Source organism: Salvelinus alpinus, chromosome 27 (assembly GCF_045679555.1).
Source record: "Salvelinus alpinus chromosome 27, SLU_Salpinus.1, whole genome shotgun sequence".
Lineage (NCBI taxonomy): Eukaryota > Metazoa > Chordata > Actinopteri > Salmoniformes > Salmonidae > Salvelinus > Salvelinus alpinus.
The window spans coordinates 21,546,931-21,568,115 of record NC_092112.1 but is presented as its reverse complement, the minus strand read 5'-3'; the positions used below and the strand labels follow the sequence as shown (position 1 = coordinate 21,568,115).

The 21,185-nt window shown below is 41.6% G+C and overlaps 1 protein-coding gene across 4 annotated transcripts in view; it reads left to right on the top strand.

The window, feature by feature from the left end:
* Positions 1–12,636, top strand: part of LOC139556155 (collagen alpha-1(XII) chain-like) — a 99,002-nt gene extending 86,366 nt beyond the window's left edge. For all 4 annotated transcript variants that reach the window (XM_071369731.1, XM_071369729.1, XM_071369730.1 and 1 more), the window contains 15 exons: positions 188–346; positions 637–714; positions 2,363–2,449; positions 2,891–2,944; positions 3,348–3,443; positions 3,978–4,031; positions 5,648–5,701; positions 5,820–5,873; positions 6,299–6,370; positions 6,492–6,527; positions 6,631–6,697; positions 6,861–7,046; positions 8,161–8,229; positions 9,747–9,917; positions 10,239–12,636. In XM_071369731.1, coding sequence (XP_071225832.1) covers positions 188–346; positions 637–714; positions 2,363–2,449; positions 2,891–2,944; positions 3,348–3,443; positions 3,978–4,031; positions 5,648–5,701; positions 5,820–5,873; positions 6,299–6,370; positions 6,492–6,527; positions 6,631–6,697; positions 6,861–7,046; positions 8,161–8,229; positions 9,747–9,917; positions 10,239–10,249 — 1,248 coding nt within the window. In that variant the 3' untranslated portion in view covers positions 10,250–12,636. The remainder of the gene's footprint in view (positions 1–187; positions 347–636; positions 715–2,362; positions 2,450–2,890; positions 2,945–3,347; positions 3,444–3,977; positions 4,032–5,647; positions 5,702–5,819; positions 5,874–6,298; positions 6,371–6,491; positions 6,528–6,630; positions 6,698–6,860; positions 7,047–8,160; positions 8,230–9,746; positions 9,918–10,238) is intronic.
* Positions 12,637–21,185: the final 8,549 nt, after the last annotated feature.

The window sequence follows — 21,185 nt, the reverse complement described above, 5'->3', positions numbered from 1 at the left end:
ATCAGTGAACACCACATCAAGGAGAGGAAATAACACATCCACATACACCCTGTGTCTCTCTGCGCTCTGTTGTCAACCCCAGATAACCCAATGATTTGCAGAGTTTCAAGATAGAAAGCAGATGGTCCTAGACGAAATTTTGTCCTGGACGAAGAATGTAACAACTCTCAATCTTTTCTCTATACAGCTCCACATCCTTGTTTCCCCCACCAAAGTCAAGCTGAACCTCGACTGCCAAGAGGTGGCGGACAAGGAGATTAAGGAAGCTGGAAACACGTCCATGGACGGCTATCAAGTCCTAGGCAAAATGTCCAAGTCCACTGGCTCCAAGGGGAAAAGTGCAACTGTAAGTGAACTGTCATACAACGTCAAAGCGTATGGACCTACTGCCCTAGCAGGCTACAAGCAAGTCAGTTATAGTACCCCTGTGTATCTGAGTGCTGTTATGACAGGAGGAAGCCTTGAAGCGTACTGTCTCCAACATAGTTTACCCCAAGTGGAGTGTGCCTCAGTTATCCTTATCGGATTCTCTGTGGGCTCTCTGTCTGCATGCTCTTAGTTGGTATTTTTGGATGACAAGGAAGTATCAAAGACACATGTAACTAACACTGTTTAACTTTTTTTCTTGTTCCACAGTTCCAGCTCCAGATGTTTGATATTGTGTGCACCCTGGGCTGGACGAGCAGAGACAGATGCTGTGACCTTCCATCTATGGTGAGTAAGAGCAGCCTCAGTGGACCTCCGCTGAAGTTTTCCCTAGGTACAGATCTAGGATCAGCTTCCTCTGCCCCTATCCTAACCGTAGCCCATTAGTGGGGGAAATGCAAAATTAATCCCAGATCAGTGTCTAGGGACAACTTCACCCTACATCTGGACCTCCCTGGAGGGGAGAGGCGGGCAGTACAACTTAACAGACGCAAAGCAAGCTCTGAGCAGTCTGTTAACATTTTCACTGACCCATCTCCTTAGTTCTCCTGTTGAGCATCTGTGTGTGTGTGTGTGCATGCGTGTGTGTGTTTGTGCACGTGCGTATTAGACACATGCTTCTAATGCTTATTGCTTGTCTCATCTTTTAACATTGCAGGAATCAAATGCATACCCATCCCACATCTCTTAAGGACATACTTACATAATCCTGAACACATGAAGAAGAAATCTGATTTTCCCCAATGGTCAACTAGTGTGCAGATAGCGAGCTCAGTACATTTCACTTAACCTATGGAAAAGTGATAGCAGCGAAGCATTGCATGATTAGAACTTGACTCTACCACCCCTATGCAGTTGTCCTATCTAATATGTCAAAGACATCGTTGAATGTAAACGTGCCTCAGTACAAAGTACATTTCTGACAGCGGAAAAGGAAAGTCATTCAGTCTATATAGAACAGGAAGACTTTAAGCCACCTGTTTTTTCTTCTTAAATTATTACAACTCTTGGAAGGCTCCCATTGGATGTTTGTGAAGCACATGAATTAGGCCGTGCTATAATTGTTTAAATAGCCCATCTGCAGCTTCAAACGCCTTTTGTCAAGTAGTGTATGTCACTGATTTGCAGTTACCCTGCCCAGTTTCCCCAGAGCCTCGCCATTAGGTGGAGAAGTAACGGCTATCGACTGTAAAGGCATCACAACTATGAACTGCCTTCAACAAACAGTGCCGAGCTATGAAGACATTGTCAACAACAACTCTTGTTACACGTTTCACGTGATCCTTTTAATGTACTGTACTGCAGGCTCTGGTGTTTTGACCCTGGGTCCTATGCCTCAAAGCCCCTGTTCGACCTCGACTTTCTCACTTTTGTCCCACCAGAGTTATCCATAAACCCGCCTCTGTTTCAACAAGTAAAAGCAGCTTTTGTTTCAAGAGCCCCACGATCACTGTTGGTTGGACACCCAGAATGTTACATTTTTTATTTATTTCATGTCTTGTGGGTAGGGCTTTTCAACAATTGGCTTGCTGGGAGCTCATGATGTCCATTGCCACAGGATCGTTGCATGCAACACAGCTGTCTGATTGAGCTGTTCTAGTGAAATATTGCTGTCAACTAGAGAGCATGTACTTCATCTGTTGTATAGTCTTGACATGTACAGTACTACTGGTACTAATACCATCTAATCATTCCAAATAAGCCATATTATCCTGTAACCTCCTGACCCTGCCTTTGTTTACATTTACATTACCATTCAGTCATTTAGCAGACGCTCTTACCCAGAGAAACTTAGTCAGGAAGTCTGTAATTCTGCGTACATGAGACTGACTGAGCGGATTACCTGCATCTTAATCAGCATCTCTGCAGACTCACAGAGAACTGGATCTGTGTTTTTGGCCAACTCCTGTGCCTGTCTGTTTCCTTTCCCTATCAGAGAGAGGAGTCCAAGTGCCCGTCCCTCCCCAAAGCCTGCACGTGCACCTCAGAGAGCACAGGACCCCAGGGACCACAGGGGGCAGTGGTAAGACATCCTCTACAGCTGCATCTCAAACGGCACCCTATTACCTAGGCTCTGATAAAATAATGGTGCACTATGTAGCCAACAGGGTGCTTTTTCGGACTCACACTCCTTCCCTCTCTCTGCTGCAGGCCAGGGGGTTCTAGTGAACTCCTTGATCTGACGATGGAAAATTCTCTCTTTTGACACGTTCTTATAAATGTTATGACTGTACAGTTTCACTCTGAAACATATTCATTATGCAGGACTGACTGTACAATTTGGCCTTTATTTGTTTTTAAAAGGGCAAACCAGAAGGAAACTACAGTAGTCTGCATGTTATGACTACGGAGCCCCCAGGGAGAGAGCATCCATCCTGACAGCATCCTGACAGATGTCGCTCTGGGCTTCTAGACACTCCTCTCCCTCACAGTGTTAACTTGACTAATGCTCTTCCTTCCCCAGGGCGCACCTGGGAGCAAAGGTCCCCGGGGTGAAAGAGGGGAGACTGGCCCGGCTGTAAGTACCTCACTAACCTCACCTCTCAGAGTCCCTCTTTAGGACTGCAGGGTTACATTTTAAAGTCATAACTGACGTCAGTCATAAAGTGGTCAAGGTCGTTGACACAGTTTGGAGAATGTGGAATATTGGAGTGTCCTTTAAACTGAGAACTGTTTGCAGTTTCATGGCTTTGATGTGGAAGAAACACATCTGAATTCACTTATTGGCAATGTGTTTGTCTTCTCAAAACTGAGGGAGGCTCTGTTTGACAGGGCATGCATTCCACGGTTTCTGGTGCCTTCTTCCACATATTGCAACAGTAGCATTTGACTGCACTACTACTTTCAGTCTGGAGATCTCAATATTAACATTCTTTCCAGGTCTAATTGATTCTTATCTCTTGTCTTTGTTTCTCTGATAGGGTCCAATTGGACCACGTGGAGATACAGGCTTGCCAGGACCTATGGGTCTGCCCGGCCCTCAAGGACGCAGTGGGCTGTCTATTCCAGGAGAAGCTGTGAGTCTCACTCTCCCATTGAACACTCCACACTCACACACTCCACACTCCTACACACACTCCCTTCTCCCCAGCCACTGCCACACACAGCTCGTTTACAACGGTTAAACGTAAATCCCATGATGACTTCACACACCAAATAGGGATAATTTTGGCCATTTACTATGTAAGGAATTTACAAGCTGGAGTAATTGTGGCAAGGGCCTGTAGAGCTTGCATTCCTCCATGTCTGGGGCTAAACGTGATATCTGAGGCCTTTAAACCAGCCTGTGCATAAATCACCACTGGGATTTCCTTCTCTGAAACACACCCAGACTCAAGAGAAATGTCTCATTAACCCATGGCCTGTTTGGACATCACCAATATACTTCCACACATCTCGCACACAACTCTCATACAGTGTGTTTATCTTGGGTTACACAAAGACAGATTGACAGATTTTTGTATTAGGACTGTCACCCAGGTTAGTGTGTGTTGTGTTATGTATTATGTGATCCACTGAGTGTGAATGGGTTTCTCCCTCCACTGTTTCAGGGCCGACAAGGACCAAAAGGAGAAGCTGGTGATTCTGGGCTACCTGGACAGAAAGTGAGTGCTGCTTTGGCTCGTGGCCCCGGCTGTGTTTTAGAACAGGAAACCAGGGATAATTCACAGATATGCTACTACTCTGGCCTCTCTCCATGTGGCAAGCCACAGACAATATTTCTTATGAAGAGGACTCACAAAGAGACAGTAACTAACAACAGGTTGAGATTCCTCAATTTGGATTTATTCTCTGTTAAGTGAGTGGAAAACCATTCAGCCTGATAAACCATTTCTGTTTAACAAAGGCTTCTAGTCAGGCCGTCCACATTAGGCCTTCTTCCTTGTGTCAGTTGTTGTACTATGGTGCCTTCCTTCTTGTGTCAGTTGTTGTACTACGGTGCCTTTCTCCTTGTGTCAGTTGTTGTACTACGGTGCCTCCCTCCTTGTGTCAGTTGTTGTACTGCAGTGCCTCCCTCCTTGTGTCAGTTGTTGTACTGCAGTGCATCCCTCCTTGTGTCAGTTGTTGTACTACGGTGCATTCCTTCTTGTGTCAGTTGTTGTACTACGGTGCCTCCCTCCTTGTGTCAGTTGTTGTACTGCAGTGCCTCCCTCCTTGTGTCAGTTGTTGTACTCCAGTGCCTCCCTCCTTGTGTCAGTTGTTGTACTATGGTGCATAGAAAGCTGATGAGGTGATAAAAAAATGTAAGAATGAAAAATCCGGTTTCCTGGAGCCTATGTTCTGTAACGTACCAACCGTCTATGATAGATGGCATAGCTACACAGAACATCATGGTAAATTACCTTCTGCTTACATAATGAAGCTGGCTCTTCTATTTAATCAACATTGACAACATTCAATGATTTCCAGGCTTAGCTTGTGACTTTTTACACAACAACAATGCACTTCCATGTGTCCTCAGACGTCTGCATTTTAGAGATCCTCTGAGATGGTCTTCATTAGACCGACAGCACCGCAAACAAATAGAAGCTCCAGTTCTCATACATAAAATGGAATCTTTGTACTTCTAGAAATAGCCCACTTTTTTTATTTATAGATTAAATAAAAGAAAAGAGAAGCCCCTTTTGTGACTGAAAGATGTCTGCTAGTAAACTCAGAGTATTTCTATGCTGAGTTAATTCTGATTTAGGGACCAAGCCCCCACCCTCCCCGTATAAAATAAAATAAATTAACCTCTGTTCGGAATTAATGCAGCTGTGTTTATGCCACAAGACACTGGAGAATTAATTACCCAGTGTAAGATAATTATTGATTCCAAGTTAAAAGCCTTGGTAAACCCATCCCCAAAGTGATTGTGGGTAGTGTTTGCAGGTGACCATGCTAGAACAGATGCTGTGGCAGCATGCATTTAATGACTTGCAGAGTACGCAGCCCTGTTTTATAATGGCCAATAAAATGGATCTGGAATATATTATGTTCCCTGTAAATCTTATGCCAAAGCATCAAAGGCGAGAGAGGATTGACAATAAAAAAGTGAGCAGGGTTTTTGAGCAAACGAGAAATAAAAGGGAGATTTACTGTCTGACACACGGAAAACTGGTGGTGAAACAAACTGGTTTGAGTTGGTTGGTCAAAGGAACGTGACCTGTGTTAATGTGGGCTGTGAGGGGGAAAACATATCCAGCTCTGAAGTGGGTTATGTTTCTGTCTTTTTCCCCAGGGTCCACCTGGGGTAGCTGGGACCATCGGCCCAATTGGACCTGCTGGACCTAGGGTGAGTCAATAGGCCATTGTCTAATGATCACACAATGTCTAGGCCTAGGGTTTAATGTACTTGATCCTGTCATCTCAATAACTTGTTTAACTCTATTGTCTGTGTGTTGCAAATGCAGGGACCCCAAGGAAAGGAGGGACAGGCCGGATCCAGAGGCCCAACAGGACCAATGGTATGTTCAGACAAAATGCAGTCAGAGAGAGAAAGGAATCTATGTACTGTATATCATGTCACCGTCAAGCTCATACTCTCCTAAACTATAGTAAAGACAGACCATAAGTCTCTTGAATGTAATCTGATTGGTTGTTTTGTTTGTGTCACTCTATCTGATTGGTTTCTTTGTTTGTGTCACTGTATCTGATTGGTTCCTTTGTTGGTGTCACTGTATCTGATTGGTTTCCTTTGTTTGTGTCACCGTATCTGATTGGTTCCTTTGTTTGTTACTGTATTGACTGATTGATTGATTTTATCTGCCAGTAAAAAAACTAAAAAACATACACACAGTACATACATTTTTTCTCTTTCCATTGTGTTCCCTTAAAGAACATGGTGTAATACATGTATCAGATTGGTGATTTTGTGCTTGTCACTGTTCAGGGGCCTCCCGGATCTCCTGGAATGCCTGGTGCTTCAGGAAAACCAGGAAAGTCTGGTGACAGAGGTGTTTCGGTAAGCATATATCTCACCAAATTTCATAATCCAGTTCTCCATGTTATGCAAACCACGGAAAGGCAAAGTTGTTGCATCATACAGTGAAATGTAAGGGCCTTGTATTTTTCTGTTAATTCAGGGAGCCAATGGTATGAAAGGGGACAGAGGAGAGAGAGTGAGTAACATCCCCAAGGGTCTATCTTCAAGTTTTTAACCTCAGTTAATCTCAGTAAGTCATGTATATTCATCACCAAGCCTTCCTCCTTGTTTGCTTCTAGGGTGACTTTGCTCCTCAGAACATGATGCGATCCATTGCCAGACAAGTGTGCGAGCAGATAGTTAACGGTGAGTGGGACTTTTTTTAGCACTACATTCAGAAGGAGTTCTGCCACTACAGTGAAATCAAAGCCCTAACAGAGTCTGCATTTCATTAAATGTCTGAAATCAAAGTCCTAACAGAGTCTGCATTTCATTAAATGTCTGTTACCTTTTCAATGTCGACTTTTAGGACAAATGAGTCGAGTCAATTCGATGCTGAACCAGATTCCCAGCGGTTACCGTAGCAGCAACAACCCAGGTCCCCCCGGATCCCCAGGGCCCAGCGGTAACCAGGGTCCCCGTGGAGAGCCCGGACAGACAGGCAGGAACGGATTCCCAGGAAGTCCTGGACAACCTGGCCCGCAAGGAGAGAGAGGTACGTTGTCCCGCATATCCATTGCTGCCATTGCTGTTTCCCAAGAATTACCCTATGTTGACTAATAAAGCTGTTTGTCAATAGGTCAATATGCTGACTAAGAAAGATGTTTGTCAATAGTTCTATATGTTGACTAAGAAAGATGTTTGTCAATAGGTCAATATGCTGACTAAGAAAGATGTTTGTCAATAGGTCAATATGCTGACTAAGAAAGATGTTTGTCAATAGGTCAATATGATGACTAAGAAAGATGTTTGTCAATAGGTCAATATGCTGACTAAGAAAGATGTTTGTCAATAGGTCAATATGTTGACTAATAAAGATGTTTGTCAATAGTTCTATATGTTGACTAAGAAAGATGTTTGTCAATAGGTCAATATGTTGACTAATAAAGATGTTTGTCAATAGTTCTATATGTTGACTAAGAAAGATGTTTGTCAATAGGTCAATATGTTGACTAATAAAGCTGTTTGTCAATAGTTCTATATGATGACTAAGAAAGATGTTTGTCAATCGGTCTAGCTCAGGAGTGTCAAACTCAATTCCTGGAAGGCTGTGTGTCTGCGGGTTTTCGCTCCTCCCTTGTAGGTAGGAACTCCTCACCTGGTTGTCTGGGTCTTAAGTGGACACACATTAAAACAAAATAACTAAGGAAATATCAAAGGAAATAACAAAACCAGCAGACACACAGCCCTCCACCGCTGACCTATCTGTTCAATATCAGTAGGCATAACTAGAGTGTCTTGCTGTGTGGAATCAGAAGATAATCAATCATATCACGGTTGGAACAAAGACTGGACATTTTTCCATAGACGAGCCATTTTGTCTTACTACTGTCTTAGCAATGGAATGAAGCCTTCAGGGACTTTTCCAAAGTCTCATCTTCACAACATATTCCATTCGTCTCAGTAGTTCTGTCTGTATTTCTGTGTCTTTCCGTAGGCCTGTCTCAGACTGTTTTCAGTGGCTTGGGAAATGTCCATCTATTTTTCCCCCTGCAAGCTTTATTAATATTTAACTTCCTGTGCGTTCATAATGGTTTCATTAGGCTTTTCTCTTTGAGTGTGTCCTTGTCCTTGTCTGCTGTCAGTGATTCTGGTTGTTTGTTTCTCAGGCCCGGGAGGAGAGAAAGGTGATCAAGGAACACCAGGAGTCGGACAGAGAGGACAAAGAGGACCACCTGGTTAGTTTCACACAACATTTCCGCTCCAGGTGCACAACAATCCATTCCTCCTTTGTCCTGTGTTGCATCATATCTGAGTCTTAATAGCAACACCCATCTCCTTCCATGAGGGTGCTCGTTCAGTAAACTTAATCTCTCCACGTGATTCTCATGGCGTCATATTATTTTGTTTGAATCTGGGGAAATCAATCGTTACTTTACTTTAGCTACAGTAATGGGAGTCATTTCTCACCACATCTCTCATTGTAAGCTGGGTGTGTCACTGTGAATTGAACCATTCCTCCCAGTTAAAATCTGCCTTGCAGTAACTACAGGCTACAGACCAGCTCAGAGGTGTTGCCTGAAGCTGTGCTGGGCCAGCTGTGCTTAATAAATTATCAACGCTGCTGTCCAGTGTTTTCCCAGTTAAACACTCTGCATTCTAGGGGATTTATGTTGCCTTTGTGTGTGAGGTGCTCGTATGCACAGATGTTGAAATAAATGCTCTGTTCACACTGGGGTAAACATTAATTACCGCACCTGAAGATAGGACCCATCCGAACTCTATGACACCTCATGGTTCGAAAACTGCCAGTTCAGAGTGAAAGCAAAGGGGAGCAGTTACAGTTGCAAATGTGAAAACCAAAAGAGTGAGAGAGGTTTATGTGTGTGACTTATCTGTACCAAACAGATAAGTGATATCAAACTGTCTAGATATAGTCACCAGAGTTGATTTCAGAATGAGCTCTGCATAGACACTCTCCATCCGTTCTAATGGCTTGAGCAGTACCACAGTCATTACAAGCTGTTACTGATAGGCCCAGTGTGCTGACAGAGGTCATAGTTTGTGTACTGAATCCAAGGATTCCCTTTGGTTTAACCCTGTAATGCAGAATCATTAGATTCCAGACAAACTGCCTACCAAGACATCCAACAATAACATGAGCTCATCCTGCCAGGGGCTGTAGAGTAACAATACAGGTGTAGCTAATACAGCCATCCAGTCTTCCACTTCCATACAGCACGTTTAACTACAAAGCACTGGGCTTCCAGAAGCCTGGTCTTCAACAAGGGGAGCTTGGAGAAAAAACATGCAATTTACTTAGGTCTACAAGGTCAAGACTTGTGGAAAGTGGTCTTGAATCGGGGAAAAGGAATTTCCCAGATTACTGGGGAAACTAGTTGATGGTGAGTGATTGTTCATGGGCTAATCAGATGGACATGCTGAGGTCTTCTTGTGGCCTCATTCACAACACATGTTTAAAGGACTTGGAGGAGCATGAATGAAAGGCTGAAGGAGTTAAGGTGAAAATGCCAAGCTTAGGCTTTTATAAACGTCTAGACGGAACAGAGGAGGGAAAAAGGTTCAACGAAGAAATCCAGGTTTTTCCTTCAGCTTCAGTTTGTCCTTTTTTTTATTGAATGTTCCAAGCTGTTGTGGCAGAAACAGTTACTACTCTTATAGTTCCCACTGATGTCACAGGGTGACGACACTCAGATGGGTTCTGATTGGTTGGTTGTGATTTTTTTTCTCTCAGGCCCAGCAGGCGAGACACGGACCGGCCCTCCAGGCCCCGCAGGCTCCACCGGGCCCCGCGGTCCTCCTGGGCGCCAAGGGTTCGCAGGTATTAGGGGCCAACCTGGCACTCCTGGCTACTGTGACTCTTCCCAGTGTGTCGGCATTCCTTACAATGGACAAGGATACCAAGGTATGTAACTGGAAAGGTAGATGGCATGACATCCTCAATGACTGCATGAAGCCGCAGCATGAAACATGAGTTACAAGCATGAGTAGTTACTATATAGTTACTACATAGTTGCTTCATAGTTGCTTCATAGTTGCTTCATAGTTACTACATAGTTGCTTCATAGTTGCTACATAATATAAGTACAGTACAGACTGATGACAAATGGATATATTCCAGAAACGACTATATATAAATTGTGATAATTGATTTGTTAACATTAGGAGAGAAAGTAAATATTCCCATACCAACTGAAGACTAACACCCTGTTTGACCTTATTTCAGGTTCACCATAGTAAACTTTCTAAATCGCCTGTGCTGCTTTCACTTTGAATTCCTGAAAAAAGTCCTCTTACTGTGATACTTGCTCACGCGCTCTAGAGCTGTTTGAGGATAACCACCAGCGGATAACATTAACAAACTATGTTGAGAAAGACAAGAACAACAACTGGACTGGTACTAACAACATTGTAGAGCAACTAGAACAAACAAGCATCGGTGATGGCAACAACGTAGTGGTCTGTTTGCATCTTGAAGCCAAAGAACAAACAGAGAAACCTATCGGGTGGAGGACCATATACAAACAAACACAAACAAAAACACTAACCAGGTTGTATTTTGTAGCAGAGAGAATCAACATCTTCAACAATATTAATATTGTTACTCTTGGGGTGTTATCTGTAAATAAACTAATGGTGTCTTGTAAATGATGTTTGAATCACATCCACAAAATGTAGTTTTAACACCTGTAGTTACACTTTTGCCTTGTAACCTGCTGCTTGCTGAATGCCAACATGAATGCCTCTTTTTCTACCACGTCCCCACAGGTGATGTTTCTGTAGCCTACACACACACACACACACACACACACACACACACACACACACACACACACACACACACACACACACACACACACACACACACACACACACACACACACACACACACACACACACACACACACACACACACACACACACACACACACACCGACTGCTCAGGCTCATATTGTACCACGTCCCCACAAGTGATGTTTCTGTAGCCTACACACACGCACACCGACTGCTCAGGCTCATATTGTACCACGTCCCCACAAGTGATGTTTCTGTAGCCTACACACACGCACACCGACTGCTCAGGCTCATATTGTACCACGTCCCCACAAGTGATGTTTCTGTAGCCTACACACACACACACACACCGACTGCTCAGGCTCATATTGTACCATGTTCCCCTGGAGGTAGTGTTTCTCTCTACACACACAGTAAGAGCATTCTAAGAATCGTCATTCATACATTTTTCTGGTTCTCATTTCTTTATTTTGCTGTAGTATTAATGGATATTCTACCACTTCCAGCTGGTTACCTCTGTTATGTTATGAGGAATAACATCACAAAATGTATGAATAGGCTGGTACTAGAATGACTTGATTTTTTGATATTTTGTGTTGATATTTTGTAAATGAATGAGCTGCAGAAAATGGCAATGATGATTCTGTTAAATGATTGAACCCACCCACCACCACTCAGACTGGACTAACATCACACAGATTTAGAAAATGACCTGAATTGTTTACAAACCCTTTCTATCAGTGCCCTTGAAAATCACAACCAATCTGTATATGTCCACGTCCACTCAATTGTGTCATTTCACCAGTATACTGCATGTCCAAGCCTGAAAATAAAACATACTGTAACACAACAGTTCATTTTGTGCATGTTGAGACATATTCTGCAAATTACACTCATGTTCAATCGGCATACAACACTATTTCCAACCAGAGCCATATTCACCTGAGCCTGAAACCTACGTAGTCCCAACACCTGAAGAAGAAGATGACTCACAAAACGAGCGTTGAGAGAGGTCACTATCAAGAAAGGAATCCAAAAGGATAGCGTCATAAAATAGGTTATTTTTTGTTCTTCTTGTGTTTGTTTTTGTTTTGTTCACATATGGTGTCATTAAGTGCTATGCACATTTCACTAAAAAGAGGTTTGATACCTCATCTATATTTGGAAGTACCTTAAATCATATGTGAATTCATCTTGTGTTGGGGGGAGGGGGAAACAAAAACAAAATCCTATACATTTTTCCATGACAATCTGTGAGCTTGCTGTTTTTTCCTATTGTGTCTTTTGCTTGTAACATATCTGCATTAAGTGTTTATCGAATTGCAGTGTTGGACAATGCAAATGTTTGTTCACACAGTGTTGGGCATCCAATGAAAAACACTTCTCTTTTCAATCACGGTTCATTCCAAATGTCTGATTATCAAATTATGTTTTATTCCTATTTTATACTTTTGCTCTCTTTTTCACTTGAAAGATGGTCATCTGTTCACCATCTACCTACAGTTTTCATCTTCAGTACTGCAGTTTAACATGGCTTCCATTTTGTATCTTTAGACTAAATATTTATCACTTTTCTTATATCAACTCACAGCTGATTTTACCAAAGGTTGCATGTCTGTGGTGTATATTTAGTATGTTTTTTAATCAGAATATAGTTGTTATCATTGTTGTTTTATCAATATCGAATGCAGTTGGAATTTGTGTGCAAGACTATGAATATGGTATTGCTGCTTCATGTTTTAACTTCAAATTGTGAATTCCACAGCCTTATTTTCTTATTTATTTCTGAAACAGAAGAGGCATTTTTCAATAAAACTACTGAAAATGTGCTCTCGTGTCAATCATTATTTCACTGCAGCTTAATATAGGATTTGGAAATTGATTGTTTTTCAGGGGTATGATTTAATACATTCACAACAATCAAATCAAGAAAGAAGCCACTGCTCCAAAACTGCACTTGGGGACAAAGATCGTACTTTTTGGAGAAATATCCACTGGTCTGATGAAACAAAAATAGAACTGTTTGGCCATAATGACCATCGTTATGTTTGGAGGAAAAAGGGGTAGGCTTGCAAGCCGGAGAACACCATCCCAACAGTGAAGCATGGGGGTGGCAGCATCATGTTGTGGTGGTGCTTTGCTGCTGGAGGGACTGGTGCACTTCACAAAATAGATGGCATCATGAGGGAGGAAAATTATGTTGATATATTGAAGCAACATCTCAAGACATCAGTCAGGAAGTTAAAGCTTGGTTGCAAATGGGTCTCCCAAATGGACAATGACCGCAAGCATACTTCCAAAGTTGTGGCAAAATGGCTTAAGGACAACAAAGTCAAGGTATTTGAGTGGCCGTCACAAAGCCCTGACCTCAATCCTATAGAAAATTTGTGGGCAGAACTGAAAAAGCGGCTGGGAGCAAGGAGGCCTACACACTTGACTGAGTTACACCAGCTCTGTCAGGAGGAATGGGCCAAAATTCACCCAACTTATTATGGGATCTTGTGGAAGTCTACCCGAAACGTTTGACCCAAGTTAAACAATTTAAAGGCAATGCTACCAAATACTAATTGAGTGTATGTAAACTTCTGACCCACTTGGAATGTGATGAAAGAAATAAAAGCTGAAATAAATAATTCTTTGTACTATTATTCTGACATTTCACATTCTTAAAAAAAGTGGTGATCCTAACTGACCTAAATGTATTTGGCTAAGGTGTATGTAAACTTCCGACTTCAAATGTATATCTGATGGTTAGACGACGTGGATGAGAGCTGACAATGAAGAGTTGAGATTTTGGAGAATACACAGAGGTGTACAAATCCATTAGTCCTATGTGTTATTGTTTTTCCCATTGAGGACCAAGTGTTTTCATTAATTATTTTAAGCGCCATCCTCTGGATCCACATTGTACATTTTGTTGTATGTCTTTTACCCAAATAAATTACATTAAATTAGATTCAGTTCAAACAGATGGAGCCATTTATTTTTTTGAACTCAAAAACACGTTCCTAAGGGTACAATGAAAAGATTTAAGGAAGTTCACTACGTCTATATGCAGCTCTGGCGTTTTTCATCAGCACAGTTCTAGTATTTAATTGAAAAGGGATGAGCAGGGAGGGAGGAGGAATGTCCTTGCTCCTCAGCGTACCACTCTTATCAATAATGAGCCTTTGAAGTGAATCCATGATTTTCCCTAGAGAGGCATGGAGATTAAGATGCTGCTCTTTGATGGTGGTAAAATTAAAAACAGATTTCCAGCAGAAATAGTCTCAAGTCGCCATTTTCTCTGAGTATAAAACCAATATCATGTGACCTCTTCTTGAACCCGCCCAACAAAAAGTTCATCAAAGGGACGACTGGACGTCAAATCCCAATTGTTTAAACAGTATCAGTATCCTTGTGAATGATGGTCGTTCTGTCATTACACTGTAAGTTCTACATGATTGGAAAAGAAGGCGTCATCATTGTTGTGTTTTTGATGCATGTTATGTTATAGATGCATAAGATTACTGCCTATAAAAAGTAGTCCACCTCTCAAAGCCAGGGGTGACTCACCTCTTGGGGTCAGAGACGATACTATTGGCACAGGTGCTCTGGCTGAGTGCAGCACGTTGTCTCACAGACGCCAGGCCAGATGAAAGAGCAGCCTTTTGCACATTTGCAAACCGTTCCTGGTGCACTGTGTGCTTCCCAAATGGCACCCTATTTCCTTTCTGGTGCATTACTTTTAAACAGGGCCCATATGGCTCTGGTGGAAAGTAGTGCACTATATAGGGAATATGGTGCCTTTTGGGATGCAGTCCAGTGTCTGGTGGACTGTGGGGTCTGCAACTGGGGCTCACATTTGAGTTGGCGCACATACCTCTCACATCTGCAGAATATAATCAAACACTTTAATGTGAAGCCTCATTTGTCAGTGTGGACTTCTCTGATTAATGGCACTTGGGCACTTTAGCGTTGCATACACAGGGCTCGAGCAGATGAATCAGTTTCAACATGATGAATACTTTCGTATCACATGGCCCGAGTGTGTGGACGGAGGAATGAACAAAAGCATTGTGTTATCTTCCTTCACCTGGTCATGTGTGAAAAACAATATTGTATCCATACGATTTGAACGGAACATTTTTAGCAAAGAAGCTAACGTTTTGGGACAAACCATAAAGAGTCAAAGGAGAGCAGCTTTCAACATGGTGCAGACCATTGTTTATATGTTACTGTGAAGTGGAATAAAAACCCATCTTCTGTCTGGCTTTTGGAGGCACTTAGTAGAACTATAAACTCACAGAATCTCCCTGGCCAAGAATGACCTCATGGAAAGAGGCAGCAGCAGCTAGGAGATGTGAGTCTGGCAGAGGGGCTCGTCTGCACAACATGAGGTGTTCCTTGAGCAGCAACTCCATTTCCTGATAGCATAGACGATAGCAGAGATGACCATATACCTGTTATGACGAGGTTTCCTTCTCCTCTGTTTGCTCCCATTCCAATAGAGGAGTCCTCATGCAGAATCAGAGAGCGGATGAGCACCTAGAGTTCAAAGTAACAGAATAACTCAACTTGGTTCTGGAGCATGAGCTCTTTCTCCAAATTACATGGTGTCACCTCAGTTCAATTGGAATCGCTGACAGAATCCATACACAGATGACATCATCACATAAAGAGAGAGAGAGAGAGAGAGAGAGAGAGAGAGAGAGAGAGAGAGAGAGAGAGAGAGAGAGAGAGAGAGAGAGAGAGAGAGACAGAGAGAGACAGAGAGAGACAGAGAGAGAGAGAGAGCAAATATGAGGGTTTAAGATGTGATATTCAAAACATGCAGCTACAGTTGTTTTCCAGAGAAAGTCACGTGAAAATGTATGTCAATTGTGCAATTACCCATACAGTAAATCATAAGTTTCCACAGTAATACACTGTGCAGTGCCATCAAACTGGTTGTTAGACCATCATAGTATGGGAGCACACTAAATTACATGGTAAAATGGCAGAGTAAGACAAGATGGTAAATTATGATATACTGTGTCGTTGTATTGATTATACACCATGAACAAGTCTAGATCAAAGTCTAGTCTCAATTAAGCTTTAAATACTGTTTATGGACAAGGGGATGTTTTAGCGTATTCAGGGTACACATGCTAGATAATGTATACATGGAAAAGAGAATCTGAGAGAAACTATGCTTAACCTTTTTGTGTTTACTTAAATAATCCCTCTCAGGCTCATTGTGATTATATATAAGCTTGCATGCCGTCATCGTAGTTTAAATACTTAATGTATTCACGGTCTCCACATATGATGATGACATAGCTGTTCATGCACTATTGGAGTGCCAAAAACTTACAGTAAGACTCCAAAATTGGTTTTAAATATTACATTTTGTGGCACATGTTCTCAGTGGGATGAATGAAAAGGACTCTTAACAATCTCCCCTGACTGCACATTTCTCCTCTACAATAAAAAGTCTCTAGATGCTTCTTGTTGACAAATAAAGTACAGAATTACATGGCTAAGCAGTCAAATTTTCTCTCAGTTTTACAGTAGATGCTTAGTAAGGCTCAGTCGTTTAGCATTCAGTCAACATTACAACAGACCGCAAATCATTCAAGAAGAGAGAGGGCTTTAATTAAGACGTTCTAGTTAGGCATGATATTTATACAGCACCTTGTCTTGAGTTACACCCGAAGATAATCTCTAGTGTCTCACTAGGTCGATGAGATCATTGTTCCATTACTACATGGTTACATTTATCATGTTCCTCAAAGAAGGGATTGTGTGTGAGCTTTGCTTTGAAAGAGAGAATAAGTCAATAACAATCTCATTTTTCATATAGAAGTATTATAGCCAGAACTTTATAGGGCAATGTATACCGAGTGTACAACACATTAGGAACATATTTCCTCAAAACAGCCTCATTTAGTCGGGGCCCACACTCTACAAGGTGTAGAAAGCGTTCCACAGGGATGCTTCTCAAACCGGTGCGCCTGGCACCTACTACCATACCCTGTTCAAAGGCACTTAAATATTGTGCATGTGTGTCAATGTAGATGAAGGGAGGAGAGGTTAAAGAAGGATTTTTAAGCCTTTAGACAATTGAGACATGGATTGTATATGTGTGCAGCTCAGAGGGAAAATGGGCAAGACAAAATATTTAAGTGCCTTTGAACGGGGTATGGTAGTAGGTGCCAGGCGCACCGGTTTGAGTGTATCAAGAACTGCAGCGCTGCTGGGTTTTTCACGCTCAACAATTTCCTGTGTTTATCAAGAATGGTCCACCACCCAAAGGACATCCAGAACATGACCCAACTGTGGGAAGCATTGGAGTCAACATGGGCCAGCATCTCTGTGGAACGCTTTCGACACCTTATAGAGTCCATGCCCCGTCGAATTTAGACTGTTCTGAGGGCAAAAAGGGTGCAACTCAATATTAGGAAGGTGTTCCTAATGTTTTTTTACACTCAGTGCATGTCAATGTTCTTTAGGAGGGAAGCAATAAACAGTCAGATTTATTAATTAACAAATGATGACCAGTTCTCTAAAACATGTATTTTCTTCCATATCTGGGAAAATGCTGTGCCCCTACCACACATGTCCAAATATGCAAATATTGAGCTGTTGCTCACCTATGATTGTCTTGTTGGTAGTTTTCTTGAGTTGAAAAGTATGATTGAATATGAGTTATAAGTGCATGACAATCACTTATGCATGTCAAATAAATAGCTATTTTGTTCATGATGAGTCACTGGGAAGAAGCTGTTAGTACAAATAGCAACAATTACTGGTCATCAATGTAGGAGACATATGCTGAGCTACTCTGTTACCATGAACAACCAGGCTAAAAAATATTTTAGTATACAGGTTGGGGTGAATTCCTACCTGAGTTAAGCGTAAATAGAACGTAATTCCCTTTTTATGCTCTTATCTCTCTATGCGTATTCTGACATTGAACTTAAGCATAAGAATAGCATGCTATTCACCAGCTATTTGTTTGGGGTGGAGATCAAATAAATGAAGGTGTGGCAGAGGTGTGTCTACAGATCTACCGTATTCTGACCTTCACTTTATTCCCTCATAATTCCACCACCCTTACACATGATGACAAAATGAATATGGTCTGTCATTTGCAAATTGATAAAAGCTATTGATAAGAGCTAAGTAAATGAGTAAGCCGTTTGGACAAGGGGATTGTGTCACGCCCTGATTTGTTTCACCTGTCCTTGTGATTGTCTCCACCCCCCTCCAGGTGTCGCCCATCTTCCCCATTATCCCCTGTGTATTTATACCTGTGTTCCCTGTTTGTCTGTTACCAGTTTGTCTTGTATGTCAAGTCAACCTGCGGTTTTCTTAGCTCCTGCTTTTCTCCAGTCTTTCTTTTCACTCCCTCCTGGTTTTGACCCTTCGCCTGCCTGACCACTCTGCCTGCCCCTGAGCCTGCCTGCCGTCCTGTACCTTTGCCCCACTACTCTGGATTATCGACCCCTGCCTGCCTTGTCCTGTCATTTGTCTGCCCCTGTTGCTGTAATAAACATTGTTACTTCAACACAGTCTGTATTTGGGTCTTACCTGAAACATTATAGATTGTAAATATAAATTATTATTAATTTAGATCTATTTTACTTTATGATTGCTGGAGACAAATGTGAAGCCAGTCATATGCCATCAAACTGAAGCATATCAATATACTGTATCACCTTTTTCACAGTGAAGTTGATGAAATTCTAGCCTTATAACTTGGGATGAAATTTGGAGACCCAGGCTAGGTCTCCAAATAGGCTTATAGGCTTCTGTAGCAATGTGCAAATGACAGTACACCACCAAACCTACAGAGTTGATTTATGATTTCTAGAATGTTTTAATTATATGCCCAAAAATGTGTATTGTGTTAAATATTAGCCACTATCGGTAGCCACCATCAGTTATAACCAAACCCATTTATAACTGTCACTGACTTTAGCGTTAGATTCCTTACATTTTGTACCCTTCCATTGCATCGTTAGTTTACTGTTCTTTCCTCTGTCACGTAGTAGTCCGCTATCAATAGTGGATCATATTATGCTAACATATTACAAGGGACATGTAGCCTATTTGAATCAATATGGAACACAGAGCATGTAGCAGTTTAAACCTGGAGCCTGGCACATGGTTCACAATGACTGGACTATTGTCATCACAGATCCATGATTAGTGAGGATTATTAGGGTAGATTTATAGGACTACTGTTTAACCCCTATTGTACACTTTTCTCACCTTCCAATATTTCATGGATTGAACAATTTAATATGGCATCTTTCAGGATTAACCAAACCACTGTATTTTTGATTCACCAATATATACGTATATATTTTTTATTATTCATATATACTTTCCTAGCCCTAAATAATATACAAGGCTAGAGTATTTTTAAATCTACCAATTGGTGCTAAAAATAAGACGAATATGTATGTATTTACATGGTTTTCATTGATCCCTAATATTCTGAACCATTCTCTCTATATATTCTTGTGAGTGTTGAGAAAATTCTAACTAATGGTACACCAAATTTAAAGAGATGGCTTTAGATAACTGTTCTGAAAACCCTAATGAATGAAAACTCCACAAGAAAATCTGTTGGCCAGCATGTGTGAGGGTTTTCAGTGGTTTGATTCAATGTATTCAGCGTGCGCAAGGGAACCACCTCTGCAAAGCCTATGACGCACCTCCATAAGGTAAGCCTGAGTACCAACAACTGAGAAGTGCGTAGGAAAGGCATGCACAGGATAGGCCACCATTAAGACCAGGGTCTCTTTCACAAGGGAGCCCTGCATATGCAATTTAATAAGACAAAATATTTTTTTTTATATGTAATGTACTTCGTAGTTCGTTCCGGCAATAAGGTATTTTAAAACTAAAAGCGGATTTACCTAGTTCGGTGGAGACCCGAGGAACCTCAAGCGTTAACCAACCATGTGAACGGGTTTGGCATGTCATGTTTTTACATTTTTACGGCAAAGTTAGGTAAGGCGGAAGCTTGTGTAGTAGAGCTTTGTGAACAAAAAGGGAATAATGAAGTGATCTGCAGGACTTTAATGAGAACAAGACAACTTTTTGATACTGCATGGTGTCACCATAGTCACCATAGTCATGAACTGGCAGGAAAGTTGAGAGGCAAGATCTATCCAAAAGATCTATCCAAATCAATCCAAATGCCCAGATATTTATAGGCTGGAACCCAATCGATGGGAGAACCTTTCAATGAATAAATATGTAGTCCATCTAAAAAACATTTGTGAGAATTAGAGAACAACATATATTTAGTCTTGGCCGCATTAAGTACATGTTTTAAACCAACAAGGGCTTTCTGTAAGGCAACAAGGTTAGATTGCATCTCTAACATAGCCTGGTCAACAGTTGGGGAAATGGCATAGAGGGGCTCCCGAGTGGCGCAGTGGTCCAAGATATTGTATTTCATTGCAAGACACGTCACTGCAGTACCTGGTTTGAATTCAGGCTACATCACATCTGGCCGGGATTGGGAGTCTCATAGGGCGGCGCACAATTGGCGCAGCGTCGTCTGGGTTTGGCCAGGCTAGGCCTTCATTGTAAATAAGAATTTGTTCTTAACTGACTTGCCTAGTTAAATAAAAAATAGAACAATTTAAGTAGATAACAGTGTAGTCTGCATACAGATGGACATTTTAACAGATAGACCAATATGAATTATATAAATAGTAAAGATAACAGGTCTCAAGATGGACCCTTGTGGTACACATTCTGTAATATCCAGGAAACTAGACTTGATGCCATCAGAGTTTTGTTTCAGATATTTGATCACTTTCTAGAAAATCGCTCGATTTCCATCATTCTCAGATACATGGTTCAAGAAGTATGTTGACTTTGCTTTTCTATTTCTGAAATGTCTGAAGGACTGCCAGTCCGATGTAATATCAGTCAATCTAGCCCAAGCTGAATTTATTTCCAGTAATTGAACCAAGTGTTTGATCTATCCTTTACTCTTAGTTTTTTATACGGCGCATGTTTATCTGCAACAGTGTTAAACAGAGAAGTAAAACAATTTAGGGAATGATCAGAGTCAGAGATAGATGACACAATCTCCCAGTCACACATCCCCAGATCAGACATGAACTGTTGCTTATTAAAATGTCCAAAATGTCTCTTTGTAATAATGCGTGGGCAGGATTTAAGTAGCTTAGCATCTCTTATGCAGGCAATGGGACAATGGTCACTGAGATCATTAGCAAAGATTCCATTGGCAGTATACTTATATCATGGGTTTTTAGACAAGGACTGTTGCTACTGAGAAAAGTTGTTCATTTTAGCAATGAGAACAGTGATTAACACAAAGTTAAGCTGTGTGATGGATGCAGTGAGGATGTCTCTGATAGGATGA